At 47.2% G+C, this 15,492-nt stretch overlaps 1 protein-coding gene across 1 annotated transcript in view; it reads left to right on the forward strand.

Moving 5' to 3' along the window:
* MEI1 (meiotic double-stranded break formation protein 1) overlaps positions 1-15,492 on the forward strand; it is a 2,222,673-nt gene that overhangs the window by 668,591 nt on the left and 1,538,590 nt on the right. The window contains exons 10-11 of the mRNA XM_085599901.1: positions 8,533-8,632; positions 12,890-13,024. Of these exons, the coding sequence (XP_085456027.1) occupies positions 8,533-8,632; positions 12,890-13,024 (235 nt within the window). The remainder of the gene's footprint in view (positions 1-8,532; positions 8,633-12,889; positions 13,025-15,492) is intronic.

Here is a 15,492-nt window from a genome sequence, read left to right on the forward strand (position 1 = left end):
CAGCCCGGGCCGGTATTCCGGGTCTCCCTCTGCAGGCAGGGCACAGGAGTCGCCTATGTCAGGCGTGAGAAGCCACGGGCACGGTGCTCCCAGTAGTAGGCCACCCACACGGAGACCACATCAGCATTCGATGATACGGGTGGGAAATCACTTGCGTCGTCCCCGTGGGTTAGGGGGTGCACTCCACAGGATTCGATAGCTATCTTTGCGGTTGCCGCGTAGACAAAGCCCTCTCCAGGAGCCTACAGTGGAGGCAAGACCCCTGCAGTCCTTAGTTATGGAATTGACGAGGTCCAGTTGTGAGTGGTGGGGGAGCTCGGGCCCGCGTCGCACCCGCCAAGAGCCACCGTCCTCTCCGAGTTTCCCCGTGTGTCCACCACGCCCGGTACCTGGGGCGCCCCTTTCAGGGCGTAGGTCTCGTCGCCATCTAACGCCGGCGCGGCCTGTCGCGCCGGCCCTCGCCGATCTCCGGGGTCCCCCAGGGCACCAGGGGGCTCTCAAAAGGTCCGCTGAGGGCAGGCGGCGGGTGGGCCAGATGGGGGCGTATCGACCCTCTCGGATGCCGCTGGGGAGGCTGTCGCTGTGGTGGCCACGGAGGTAGGGGCCTCACCGGTGGTGCATGGAAGGGTCCGGTGTCATCCGGGCGGCCATGTTAAAGTCAGGCAGGATCTGTTTGTAAGGGTCGGAGGACCTCCAGGGTACGCCGACCCCGCCGGGACCCAATGCTCCCCTTCGGTCCCCCCAGGAATCGGCTGTGAGAGGCACCTGGAGCGTCCGATGTCAGCGCCGGGGTCCACTCCCGGCGCGCGGCGGGCACACAGCATCCAAAATGGCGGGTTGGCTAGGAGCGCCGATGCTCGTCCGTGTCGCGGCGTTCTGCACCGTTCTACTCGGGTCCCTTCCCGGTTCACACCACTCGGGTATCGGAGTGGGCAAAGGGCGATGCGCTGATGTTCTCAGGGCTTCTCCCCGCACCGTCTCCCGCCTCACTTAAAGGAGCCCCGGCGCCATCTTGGGTCTCGGGTTGCAGCGCAAGTGGCTCCGTCTGGGGAAGCCCCGTTCCTGAGGCGGAAGACGTTCTCAGGTGTCCACCGGTACCGCACCGCCGTGCAGGCACATTCCTGTGCTCCCAGGTCAACTGAGCACCCGCAACGACGCTCTGTAATGATTAGGAGAGGCGCCCAAGCGCGGAGCCTCAGCAATGCATGGCCGCCATCGTGGCTTGGTTAGCCACGCCCCTGTGACCTGTGTATTGTATGAGAGAAAAGTAACTGTACCTTAAACTTGAAAAAGCCTTACTTACCTTGTTTTGTAGGGTCCACAGTGTGATATCTAGGCATATCACCCCGAGTAGTCAATGTAATCCAAAAGTAACGCAGAAGTAGTCAAAGGCAATTTCTATCTAATTTGAACTGTTTTTAAAGCTTATACAAACCTGTATGAATTGCAAATCCATTCCCAATTGCATTTCTTTGTAAGGTTTTACAATTGAAAGTACATTTTACCTTCCTGTACCATGTCCTACTTGGTTCTAGAAGTAAAACATAAGAATAACTTTTTTTTATACTTACCTAATTTAGTCTGGATTCTGTCTCTGAGTATGTGTAATCAGTTCTTGATTGAGTGAATACAATAAATGCTTAACACACCCTCCTGATACGCCTAACTGGTCGCCCACACTACCACAAGGAGAGTCTGCTATACCTCTGGGGATCCCCTGGACTTTGGTATAGTATATACAGAGCCTACTTCGTAAACCGCAGCGCCATTTCGGGTACACACAATGACAGACACAGAGCTGACTGTCGCCGCCTACCAACATGCAGGTGTACTGCTGATGAAAAATCTCCGGATCCAGACTGACGCTTGGGGGAAATTCAAAAGGTAAAGATCTACAACTAGAATATGTCTACCAGATATATTGTTACCGAAGGTAAGTAACTTAAACTAAATTGGCACTGTCGAGAGTGCTGAAGAAGTAAGCATGTCATGAGATAGCCATTGCTCAGATGTCTTCCTGTTCCTAAATCTGTTTTATAATCTCCTTTTTTACTAATCCCAATTTATATGCAGTCCCATACAGCTGAGAACAGTTAATATCGCAGTCAAATGTCATAAGGCTATTGTTACTAGTAGTAGTATCACTTCGGTACAGTTTCCAATGGGACCCTTGCAATATTCTGAAATGAGCATGTAGTATTTACTCAATTTGGAAATGGCATTTGCAGGTAAATAACTTATTTTGCTCATTCCAATAATTATTGTATGCTTAAACCTTCATCCACACAACCCACATTCCTACCCATCCCCTTGTCCTTGTCTATTAGATGCTCTCCTTTTGGCGTCAGAAGAGCAACATGTGTCAGGGAGACTGACTGATAGTGTGGAGTAAGGTCTTCTGGGCATCTGCTCAGCATAGGCATCCTTTTTTACTTTAAAAATGGTTGTTCTAGTAAAGTCCAGAATTATCAGATAGTAGACACCCTATAAATATGACGAAGATTAGTTGCAACAGTAAGGAATGTCTGTAAGACAGTGCCCTTTTTCTGCATGGTTGCCCCCAATTTTTGCTAAACTGCTGATGTGCTTTGACTGAGTATGCCCTGGGTTCCTGCCAAACTGGTACACAGGGCCTATGTTCTTTCTCTAAACTGCATTGAAAACAAAACCCAATTGGCAGTCTTTGGCCACTGGTCAGTCCCTTGTAAATTGTACCACAGGTACCAAGGTCACTGTGGCCAGGGAATGTCTGTAAGGGCTGCAGCACTTATTGTGCCATCCTTAGAGGCCCTTTACACACACACACACACACACTGCCTCTGCAGGCTGCGTGTTTTGGTGCAGAACAAAGTGAAGTTTCGACATGGCACACATCCCTGTGTGCCATGCCTACAACCCACTGCCCTGGCATAGGTCAGCCACCCCTCTCGCTGGTTGCACTATACCAGTGTTGAGGGTACAGATGCACGAGCCTTGTACCCTTACAGTGTCGTAAGTCAATTCTTAGACATTGTAAGTGCAGTAATGCCATTTAGAGTATATGGTGCTGGGAGTTTGTCTTTACGAACTCCACAGTACCATAATGGCTTTACTGAAAACTGGGAAGTTTGGTATCAAACTTCTCAGCACATTAAACCCACACTGATGCCAGTGTAGGATTGAATGAAAAATGCACACAGAGCGCATCTTAGAGATGCCCCCTGAAAAACGACCTAACACTAGTGTCCAGGTTGGGTGGCTGCTCGCCAGCTGCCACCACCAGACATGTTGCTGGACCCCTGGGTCGAGAGCCTGCTGCTCTCGGGAGTATGAAACAATGCACATCCTGGGACGATGTGCCAAGCCTACCCCCCCATGATGGGCAGGGTCCACAAACGGGAAGCTTCAAAGGCTTGCCGCCTTTGTGAGCTTCCCCACGCCTTTTGCTGCTTCCAGCAACTGGCCCCCACCGGTTCTGACCCCCCCACTTTGGGTGGGAGAATCGTCAAGAAAACCAAGTGAGGAAGGGGAGGTGTGCCCCTTGGCCAACCCCACCCCTCGGGTGGGGGAGGCGAGGTGAAGCACAACTCTCAATCACCGCCATCTTGCAGATGGGGGGGCCCAGCCAACCAGAGAGAGGCACATGCCCTCCTCCCACTGGAGGGTGGCATAATAGGGGGTGTCCCCACCACAAAGAAGGGACCCATTGGTCCCAACCTTTACTTACCTGTAAAGGTTGGGCCACCCCGAACCTTTCCTCAGACAAGAACCGACCAAGAAGAAAAGAAGAAGAAAAAATGAAGAGCCATGCTAAAGCTAAGAAGAGGAGGACGAGGACGCACACTGACTTGGCCCCAGCCCTACCGGCCTGTCCCCACCTCGAACCTGCAGAAGCGAAATCCCGGTGTGTCCTGCAGCCAGCAACCTCAAGAACCCAAAGGACCTGTCCTGCCTACCACAGAAAAGGCTCTGTCTCCCGTGAGTACCGGATTTGCTCGGCCACAGACTCTGGCCGGGCCAAATCCACGAGTCTGCACCACTCTGCATCCGACTCCCACGGCCTGAATTCGAGTGGCACAACACCACGAGGTGGTCTCCCTGGAGATCCTGACCTGAGATCTGGTGATCTCTGACCTGCCCCGAATCTCCCAGTGAAGCCTGCAGCCTCTTTCTGGAGGATCTCCGCGACCGTAGCTGGTAAGGAAAACCCAACGCCTAAAAAGACCCCTGCACCCGAAGTCCCACGGCCTTGGGTGGCCCAACTGATGGTGTCCCAGCATCCCCAAGCATCCCAACTTACCTCTACAACCGGTGGTCACCTTCAGAAGATCTCCGTCCCCGAGTCTGCAGTCTTTGTTGAAACTGGAGAATCCCCATTGAAATCAACAGGGCACCCGAGACCAAACCAGCACCCTGCACCCAGCCGCCCCTGCACCACTGCGGGTGTACTTTGGGTGCTAAAACTGATCCCCCTTTGCCCTGACCTAAACCCCAGGAGCTTTGCTCCCACAACCTTGTGGCCTGCTCGAGAGCAGCCACCAACCAGAGGCCCCCTATCCCCATTGGATAACATTGGGCCTCCGCACTCTGCACCCAGCACCCTAGTGCTGCTGAGGGTGTTTTTAGAGTGCATCCTTGACCCTGGGGGAACGCTGGTTCCAACCCCTGAATACCAACTCCTACAACAAAGTACTTACCTGTTAACCGATAACTTCATTTCTCTCGATAGGAATACATTGACTGTTTTTCCTTGAAAAATGTTTTAAGCGTGGAGTTGGTTTTGTATTGAACTTCAGGAAATCTGCAGAGAACTAATAACTGCTTACTTACCTTTTCTCTAGGAACTGTCCCAGTATGATATCTAGGTGTATCACACTGAGTAGAAAAAGTAATCCAGAAAGTAATCTGCAAAGTAATCAAACAGTAATTTCCACTGTATTGAAAGCATTCACAAACCTGTAACAAAGTTATTTTCATTCAGCTTGCTTGTATTGTTCAACCTGCCTTGTAAAATATCATATATAATTACCTGTGCCAGGCTTGCTTGGTTCTAGGATATAAATAAAACTAAATAATATTTTTATACAAATCAAATTGGTCTGAGTTCAGTCTTTGAGTGTGTGACATCATTTGCTGATTGAGTGTGTACAACAAATGCTTAACACTGTCCTCTGATACTGCCTTGCTGATAGACCACACTACCACAAATAGAGGGTAAGGTTCTATCTAACTTTACCTCTTCCTACCTTTGGGGTTCCACTGGACTCTGTGCACACTATACCTCATTCAGGTATAGTATATACAGAGCCAGCTTCCTACAATGTCTCTTTTTGTAACAAAATGGAATGATGTATGCATTTGAGTTTATTCATAGTAGACTATGATTGTCAATGATACGGTGTGCTCGAGCTCAAAAATATGTAATTTGGCAAGTTGCTGGCGTGGTTAAGTAGAAAGGAGAGGGACGCGAGGTGGATAGAGCAAGTGAGAGATGCGCAGGGGAACCTGGTGCGTTCCGATGCTCAGATTTCGGAGGCATTCGCGGCGCACTTTAGGGCATTTTATGCGGCACGGAACCTGGGCACGCAGGACGACACACTGAAGTACATGGCAGATCTTGACCTACCAGTGCTCGCAGATGGGGACCTCAAAGAGCTGGAGGCTCCCCTCACGTTAGACGAGGTCAAAAAGGTGCTGACCAGGCTGCGGTTGGGGAAAGCGCCGGGCCCGAACGGGTTCCCGGCAGAATTCTTTAAAAAGACGGCGGACCTTCTGGCTCGCCATTTGCTGGCGCTCTTCGAGGGAGCGCGGGAAGAGGGGAGCCTCCCCCCGGACCTGCGATTGGCCACGATCATCCCGATCTGTAAGGAAGGGAGGCAGCCGGAGGAGTGCACCTCATGTTGCCCGATCTCCCTTCTTAACACTGAAGTGAAACTATTGGCGACGGTGTTGGCCCTCAGGCTGCGGAGGGTGCTCCCGGGATTGGTTCACCTGGACCAGACGGGCTTTCTCCCAAGCAGAGCGACGAGACTTAATTTGCGGAGATCGCATAACTGGCTACAGGAGGTGAGCGGAAGGCAGGATCCCCACTGGTTTCTCTCACTGGACGCAGAGAAGGCATTCGATGCGGTGCATTGGCCCTTCCTGGAGGGGGTCCTGGGGCGAATGGGCTTCGGACCCGTCTTCCGCCAATGGATGCGACTACTGTATACGGATCCAAGAGCACGAGTGAGAGTAAATGGGGTCACCTTCGGGGATTTCCCTATCTGCAGGGGCACACGGCAGGGGTGCCCCTTGTCCCCCCTGCTTTTCACAATGACAATAGAGGTACTGGCGGCAATAGTCAGGCAACACCCAGGGATTAGGGGTTTTCGAAAGGGACTGCAGGATGAGATGGAGGAAAAAATATCCCTCTATGCGGATGATGTCCTTCTCTATGTTACCCACCCAGCCACGACGATCCCGATAATCTTTTCGGAGCTAGAGCGGTACGGAGCCCACTCGGGATACAGGGTTAACTGGCACAAGTCGGTATTGTACGACCCGAAGGGGCAAGAGCAGTGGCCGTGTCTTCCGGACAGGCTCCAGACAACGAAGGAAGGGTTTCATTATCTGGGTGTGTTTCTAACGCTTGACCACAACGTCTCATATGACAGGAATGTAGGGAGGGTTTTCAAAAACTTCATAGAGGACGCGAACAGATGGCGACGGCTGCCGCTTGCGATCCTGGGGCGCGCAGCCATGTTTAAGATGATGACGCTGCCCAGGTTCCTGTACGCGTTCCAAAATGAATACTATCCAGTTCCCAGAGGGGTCTTCCGGGAGATCGACTTAGAGGTCTGTAGCTTCCTTTGGTTAGGCAAGCAACCCAGGGTGGCGCTAAAGACCCTGCAGCGACACCAATATAGCAGGGGGATCTCACTTCCTAATGTTGAAACCTACTACTGGGCGGAACACCTAGTGTCCATTAACGACTGGTTCCATGTCCCAGCCACGCACCCAACATATCCTTTAGAACGGTTCGCCATGAGCACACACTCATACAACCACTACCTATATGGTGGTAAAGGAACGGGACGGCTATTGACGGCAACTAGACTCACCCTGGCGATATGGCAAAGGGCGAACCGGGAGATTGGATGGGATAAGAAACTTACTAGACAAACGCCTTTATGGCACTGCGCCTGGTTACCGGAACTGAATAAGTTGAAAGGGTTCAAACACTGGTACACCATTGGGATTTCGACAGTGGGGGACGTGCTAGTAAGAGGGGAACTGAAGTCGTTCTCAGTACTTAGGACGAAATTTGGCTTACTCCCCACGCAATACTACAAATATGCTCAGCTGAAGCATGCATGGAGGGCGGGAGGGCTGCTGACGGCCTCACTCCCGGAATACGCACCCTTGGAGGGGCGCCTATTGCAGGACCACATGATAGAGAAAGCGGTGTCCCTCACATATCGGACCCTCATGAACAACATGGCCGACACTCTGGGGGCGCTTAGAGTTACCTGAGAGAAAGAAGTGGGTGAGATGGACGAAGTGGATTGGAACACAGATCTCATGCATCCACGAGAAGTGGCGATTAAGTCTTGGCTGCGGCTGATACAATTTAATATCCTGCATAGGACCTACTTTGACAGAATACGGTTGTACAAAATGGGGAAGATAGGGGACACGACCTGTCTGAGATGCGGAAGGGAAGGGGGGGACTTTTATCACATACTCTGGAAGTGCCCACAGATTCAGACGTATTGGCGAGGGATCCTGGGGGAACTAGGTAAAATGCTAGAGGTTCCATTGCAGGAAGATCCCAAACTGGTATTACTGGGCATGACCAACGATGTAGATCTCACTCGCCCACTGCTGACCTTCTTGGTTCTGGCCCTAGTGGTAGCTAAAAAAGACGTGGCGAAATACTGGGGAGCGCCCGCGCCACCCAGACTGGAGGAATGGAGGAGGGGTCTCGACCTTTACATGGCAGCAGAAAGGGTTACATACAAGGCACGGGGATGTCCCAAGAAATTTAGCAGGGTGTGGTCTAGGTGAAGGAAATATCATGGCCTGGAGGGGGGTCCCTAGAAGGGTGGCTGGGAGGGGGTTCCTACACGGTCCACGGAGGGCATGGATAGCCCAGAAGCATGGGCGGATACGAACATTACGGACGATGGTGCAATGGTGCGGAGCAACTATTGAACTGGCTCCTCGTATGAAGGGGGAGGGGGCGGTGGGTGACAAGCAAAGTGGGTGTGATGACCAGTGATGACCTGTCTGTTTGGTTGTTCTTGTTTTGTGACAAGGAAAAAAATGCAAATAAAATAATACAAAAAAAAAATAAAAAATATGTAATTTGGACTCAATTCCTGTAAAGAGTTCTTGGTACACAAAGTCTAATGGAAAAACGCCAGAGAAACCCTTTAACTCATTCTCTTGCTCCTGATTTGCATAGTTGTTTAAGTAACAAAGAGATGCTCGGATTTGCCACACCGCAATGTACATGTGCTTTGAATTGTCTCTCACATGCATTCATTTCTTCTGAATGTTGCTCTGCAGGAATTGAATCAGTTGTCAGGAGCCTCAAAGAAGTCCCAGGGTTGAACAATGTGGAGCTACATAAGCAGGGGCTGCTGCTTCTTACTGAGATCCTGAGGAGGTAAAATGACCTGCAAACCGTTCTCCTTCTCTCTTATTTGCACACACCTAGTAATGAAGAAAATGAAGTCAAGAATAGGTTGATGGACGATCCTCCTAGCTATTTCAGAAAGACAGTGTTCACCCTCCATTCCCTTCTAAGCAGCCTATCGCCACCTTTGATTGCTCATCCTTTCAGCAGTATCTTGGCAACTGCTGTGAGTCATAAGAGCATCAGCTCACCTTAAGTATCTGTCCAAAAGTGTAAGCATCAAGATAGCCACAATGCCCTATTTAAAACACATTCTAGACACTACTGCTGCGAGGATTGTCCGTACCACATCTCGCTCATGATTCTTCCCAAAGCTGAAGAAAGTTGTGATTTATGAAACAAAATAGTACTCAAAAGTCCATTAAAGCCTGGATCCCTGACCCACTCCCAGTCTATATTTGCACCAAATATGGCACGGAAGCTGCCCTTTACTGTTCCTGGGCTAACGTCCTTTCCCTAGCAAATTACAACTAGATAACATGTATCATTCTAACTTTTGACACAGTATCCAACAGAACACTCATCGACAATCTTTAAGCTACCAGACACACCTCTGATACATTTTTGACTGGTGTGTGTGTCGTTTATCTACCTGAGCAAGAAGTAACTGATCAAATTGTGCCCTTTCTTCTCTTCGCCCAGTCTGTCATAAACCTGTTGAATCTCCTGAAACCACCTCTTTCCACTGCAAATCAACATTTCTCTTGTTCATAGGCTTTTGAAGAGATCTCAATCTCCTTTTTCAGTCCTGCATAGACATCACTCACATCCAGTACAAAAGGTCTGAGATCACTCACATCCAGTGCAAAAGGTCCGCGTCCCACGATGTTGCCTCACTCCATTTACCAAACGTCTGGTCCTCCTAAAGAAATGAATGGGAAAAACGGCCCCAAACTTTACTGTGATTTAAAATGTGTTAGGCATAGAGTAACAACTACATATACACTCAGTCTTGAGACTAAAACATCTGTGGTTAGCTATTCTAATAATCACCTATAACATTGTTAAACAAGAGGACTTAAGAGGTAAAGAATGAAGTAAATAGCATATATGTCACACAACAAAGAATGCAGTCGATATTGCCCCTGGAAATCCTGACTGTAATCTGCTAATTCTGTTTCTCTTCAAACATTTTATCTTATTTCCTTAAGTGTTCATTTACAATCAAAAGCACCCATGCAATTTGGTCTCAGGCACTCACCAACATATGTTTTTTGGGAATGTTCGTTACTACAATCCTTTTGGGATTTAGTTCAGAAACATTTATCACTAATCTTTGATGTTCCATTGGCTCTTTCATTACCTATGATCTTATTGGGACCGTGGGCTGCATTGACTCCTCTACCCCTAGATGATACGGATATGCAGCTATTAGATCTTCTTATATCAATTGCTGTCAAAATTATTTTATCTGAGTGGAAATCTTTTAATCTCTTGTTTTATCATACTTGGTGGGCATGGGTATCATATCTTTGTGGGGCTCATATTTCGGTTGAAGAGAAGCATTGTACTCCTTGCACTTCTAATACTATTTGGAGTTCACTTGATACATTTATGAATTTATCTTCTCAGGGGTTGGTAGCCCAATATCCTTTTGTCTCTACTTCTTAATTTATTTTCCTCACTGTAGCAGTTGTCCCCTTTGATCCATCTATCTATCTCTCGTTCCTCTATCTCTTCCTTGCTTTCCTTGTTCTTTACTTTTTTCTTTCCTTTCTTTTTTCTTCCTTTTTCTTTCATTATGATATTTTTCGTTTCTGTGCAATACAACTAATTTTTAGTATCAGTCTAGTAGGAGCCATTCATTGGTTGGTTTTCGCTTACCCAGGATTTTTGATATTCAATATATAACCTATGATATATATAATTTATTGACCCTGTACTTCTTGTGACTTCATTATTATTCTAATATGAACTCTGTCTTTTAATCTGTATTTAATCAATTTTTCACTTATTTATTGATCACTATGCTCAGTTGTATTGCATTTTATTATAATTGTATGAATTCTTATCTTTGAAAAAATAATAAAGATATTGAACAAAAAACCAAAAAAAGAACCCATGCATTTAATCAATTACTCATGCTTTAAGCCAGCCCACCAATGAGATAAGTTCTCTAGTCCTTTTCTTGAATCACTAACACTTCCTGTTCTTCCTGTTGTAAACAAACCATTTATTGCTAGTTACTTCAGACAAAAGCCCAGAGTTGTACGTGGAGACTGCCCCAAACTGCTTATTCAGAGGAATTCTGTAATGAGTTCCTCGTGACTTCCACATTTCTGCTTTCGCCACCAAACCTAATGACATTTGCATTTCACAGGTGCACTGTACACTGGCCACTGTGAACACCAACTAGACAAACTCCGAAAAGTGCATTGCAGGTCTAAACAAGAGAGACCATTTTCCTCCGTACTCAGACAGCCCCGTTGGCTTGCTGTAAGAGAAATGATAACCTGTGGCAGCTGTTGTTTCACCCACTAGACTGGAGTGTGGCCAGCCACTGCTCGCACCTGGTCCTGTGACAAATGTATCCTCTTTTTTCCAGGTAGACCTCTGAGGGCCGCCAACCTACACAGCCTCAAAACTATCAGCTCAAGATATGCTGGTAATGAAGCCATACATCGCCATCCAGGCCCTCAGTATGTTCAGTACCTCTTCCTGGCCATGAAATTCCTGCTTCACCTCCCCAATCTTCTCCCAGGACGTTCCTACATTTTTCTTTTCACTCATCCAGCAGGACAGTCAAACAAGCATTAAGCACATAGCACCCAGTGCAATCTCATACAAACACTGAATCTGAGTGGCCAGCACTAGTGCGCCAGTTAAGTCCATAGTGTGAGCTTTGTCAATCACATAGCAAAGCAATTAAGTTACATATAATAACAGCAGAGGCTTTACATACTAGAAAAATTCTATCAGGACCGGGTTCCGGCCAGTTAAGTACTACTAGTTGCCAACTGTATACTAGAGGGAAAAATGGAAGTAAGAGAATAAAAGTATTTTGTACGGTGTATTTGAAAACTACTTCTGCAAAAACTCACAGAATGCATCCAAACTGTGTATACAGCATGTCTGCTTTCTTCTCGTTCTATAATTGGTTACAAAATGGTGGGAAAATACAAGATAGCTCTGAAAGTTAAGCTGACTTCTGGCATCTGGTGTGTCATACACTTCATAATTTCCAATACTTACTGAGCCAATTTAACGTTTCATCCCTCAGAGGTCAATAAAGAGAATGCCATTGAAGTGAGTAATAGCAGCACCTGTTATTTAGGCACGAAGAAACTGCAAAACTTAAATAAAGAGCTCTAGATAAAAGCAGTCTGTTATTATCAATTTAAAAGGACTATTTGCATAAATGCGTGCTTTGATGTAAAGGGCTCTGTCTTCAACAATGAAGTGATCCGTGCTATACAAAACTCTCAAAATGAACGAATATAATATACAATTATCATTTTCATTATCATTATTATTAGTATATTAGCATTACTTTTATCACGATTACTATTTTTGTAATAGGTATGGCAGCAAACCTCCGTGCATTCTGCATGCCCGCCTCACATAGGTAATGAGTCTGACAGTCAAATACGTCTTCAGTTCTCCTGTATTGGAGAACACTAATAATTTGGAGGTGACCATCATTGTCCCTCCCTCCCCCAATGACACCTGATGAATATTTTTGTAAAAAATTGAGTCATTAAAACACGCCAATGTACATTTTTGTTTCATGTAACTTTAACATGTTGCCAAGTTACACTTACATTTTAGAAATTGTTGAATAACAAAATTTACCAGATAAACCTGAACATTCAGGGCCTGGTTCACAAAAGTAAACTTACTCTAATGGGTAAGTTTACTACTTTTCAGTATTCACAAACTACGTGCGGAACTTTACAACTCCGCGCTCCCTAGCCTTACATGTGCTGAGTTCTTCACCTCGATAGTGGAGTCTCCGGGTGCGGAGAACTCCACACACATGAGTATAGGGACTGCAGAGTTGTAAAACTCCAATTGGAGATTGTGAATACTGAAAAGTAGTAAACTCGAACAAAAGTGTGACTTTACGTTTGTAAATTAGGCCGTCATTGTTGTCATGGATGTGATTTACCTTGTCCTAAGTGCTGAATTTTTCATTGGGTTGCGTGATTGCCTAACTTGTCAGTGTCTATTCCGTTCAGTGACTAAAGGGTACAACACCATAACATTTCTTCTGTTTCTTCACCTCAGGCAACCTGCGGATATCAAGTTGTTCACCAATATCAACATTTTTAAGGACACTATTGAAGTTCTCCAAGAGGCTGTGGGTTCTCCAGTGCTTGACGTGGCAACAGAGGCAGTAAATGCTGCCAGCGCTTTCTTAAGGTAAATACAAATTATAGTAAAAATTACTCACCCTTTAAAAACACATTTTGTTAGATCTGCAGCTTCTTTAGACATACATGTGGGGCGTACTCCTATTAAATGGTAATTCTGCAGATGCCCCAGTACTGTAAGAGTGATTAGAAAATAAGCACAAAAGCTTGAGAGTAGGCTCTCCACGTATACCCATGCCCTGCCCTCTGCCCCTCACTGAAAGTGCTTTAGAACTAAAAATACATTAGTTACTCTTGAGAGTACCATTTACGTAATCTTGTGTTTCAACCCCTTCACCCCTTTGTACAGGACGATTACCAAGCATGAAATACAGAAGGAGGGGGAGACGACGTCGAAAATAAAATAAACAAAAATATTCTCCCCTTTTAGGGGCAGATTTATGAGCCCCTTGCGCCTCATTTACGCCGCCGTTGCGCCACTTTTGTAACGCAGCGGCGGCGCAAATCCTGCGCCATGCTGCGGGGTATTTACAACGTGACGCATCGGGCAGATGCGTCACGTTGTAAAGCCCTGTACCACATGTAGGCGTTCTGGAGCAGGGGGGGGGGCGTTCCGGCGCAGGAACGCCTCCTAAAAGTGGCTGAGTGAAATCTACAAGATTTCACTCAGTCACTTTTAAGGCCATGCTGCGTCAAAACCCTGCGCCTGCTTGAAGCAGGCGTAAGGATTGACGCAGCATGTAAGGGATAGGGCACCCCTGAGCCTTGCTGGAGCTGCGTCGCGCTTGCGACGCAACTCCAGCAATGTGCCGCCTTTCCGACAGGAGATGCGTCACGCATCTGCCCATCCGAGTGCCAAGGTGCTGAGGGGCAGATTTATGACGTCTGGCGCATCTCTGCTAATCAGCAGAGATGCGCCAGAAGAGTTGCGACGCATCTGCCCATCCGTGCGCCACCATTGATGCGCCGCATTTACAATGCAGCGCACCGTGGCACTCGGATGGGCAGATGCGTGACGCATCTCCTGTCGGATACGCGGTGCATTGCTGGAGTTGCGTCGCAAGCGCGACGCAGCTCCAGCAAGGCTCGGGGGTGCCCTATCCCTTACATGCTGCGTCAAGCAGGCGGCTGTTTCTAAAGCATTGGCAGGAACCGCCGTCAAGGCGGTTCCTGTCAATGTTATTTTAAGTTTGATACATGGCTCCGTCAACATGTCAGAGTTGTCCTTCAAACTTTTTTTTTTTTTTCTAAAAAGAAAATCCCAAAGCAGGATTTTCTTTTTGAATAAAAAAAAAATGCTCCCCTTGCCATTGGAGTTATTTACCATATCGAGGGGTGCATTTTTTGCTTTTTACTGCCCTTTACTGCCAGGGTTTGTCTGGGGTGACACGCAGCAAAAAACAGCTGTAAGTCCTCCCATCAAAATTAGGTGGGCGGACATATAGCGAATTCTCCAACAACCCTAACGCCATTGTGCCGTTGGAGAAGTTTGCCACATCAGAGATGGAGTAGTCTGCGCCGTGGCTAAACTATGGTCTGCCCGCATCTAAATTCAGCAGGCAGACCATTATATTGTCAGTAAGCCTACTCCGCCTTCCTTGCTTACCGCCAATATATAAATCAGGCCCTAAGGTAGCAATTTACATCCACTTCCACGCTTTCCTTGGTTTCACCAGACCCTCCATACTGGAGAGTGAAAAAGAAAATGAAAGCCCACAAGTCTGGTCGCAAACAGGCCTCGATTCCTGTGTGCCATTGACACGATTGATGTTGACATTTAAAGTATTAGTGATAACAATATCAGTCTTAAGGAATTCAATGCTAAGAATGTTGCCTTTGAGGTCTTCAGCATTGTGAAGATTGGCATATTACTTGCAGTAGCAATAGTTAGCATTAGGATATTTCATTTGAAGAAAATCGATGTTGAAACACTGACACTTGCCGTCAAGATGTATGGCATTGAGGCATTCTATGTTGGTATGTTGTTGAATGATGTTGAGGAAACATGTAACTCCAAGTCCACATCTAGCTATTGAGACACTTGCTGCTTTCGCCATTGAGCATCAGTTTATTTACTCTTCTGGTAAAAATCTTTGCTTGATCCCGCTTGGAAATATTTTTTTGAAAAAGGAATCAGGACTTCAGACAGCTAAAACTAGCAAATCGAGGAAATGTAAATTCACCCCTTCCACAGAGTCCATCATGAAAGATTTGGCACAGTAATTACACCAGACTCTTTTGCAGCCTGCACTTCAAACACCGTTCAGCCAGTTATTTCAGCTTCTTTGCTGGCTGACCACAGACATTTGCTCCAGCTGGTCCATATCAAGGCCCTCCAGTACGAGCTCTGCAAACAATGTTGGTGACTGTTCCTCAATGCCATTCACAGCTAGCGCCGGTAGCAGTCATACACTCAGCACAATTTCTGAAAGTGACAGAGAGAGAACCTCGAACTACTCCCCCAAGAAAAGATCGCACATCAGCTTCTTTCAGAGAGGAGAACAGAAGAAAGCAGAG

Source organism: Triturus cristatus, chromosome 4_2 (assembly GCF_964204655.1).
Source record: "Triturus cristatus chromosome 4_2, aTriCri1.1, whole genome shotgun sequence".
Lineage (NCBI taxonomy): Eukaryota > Metazoa > Chordata > Amphibia > Caudata > Salamandridae > Triturus > Triturus cristatus.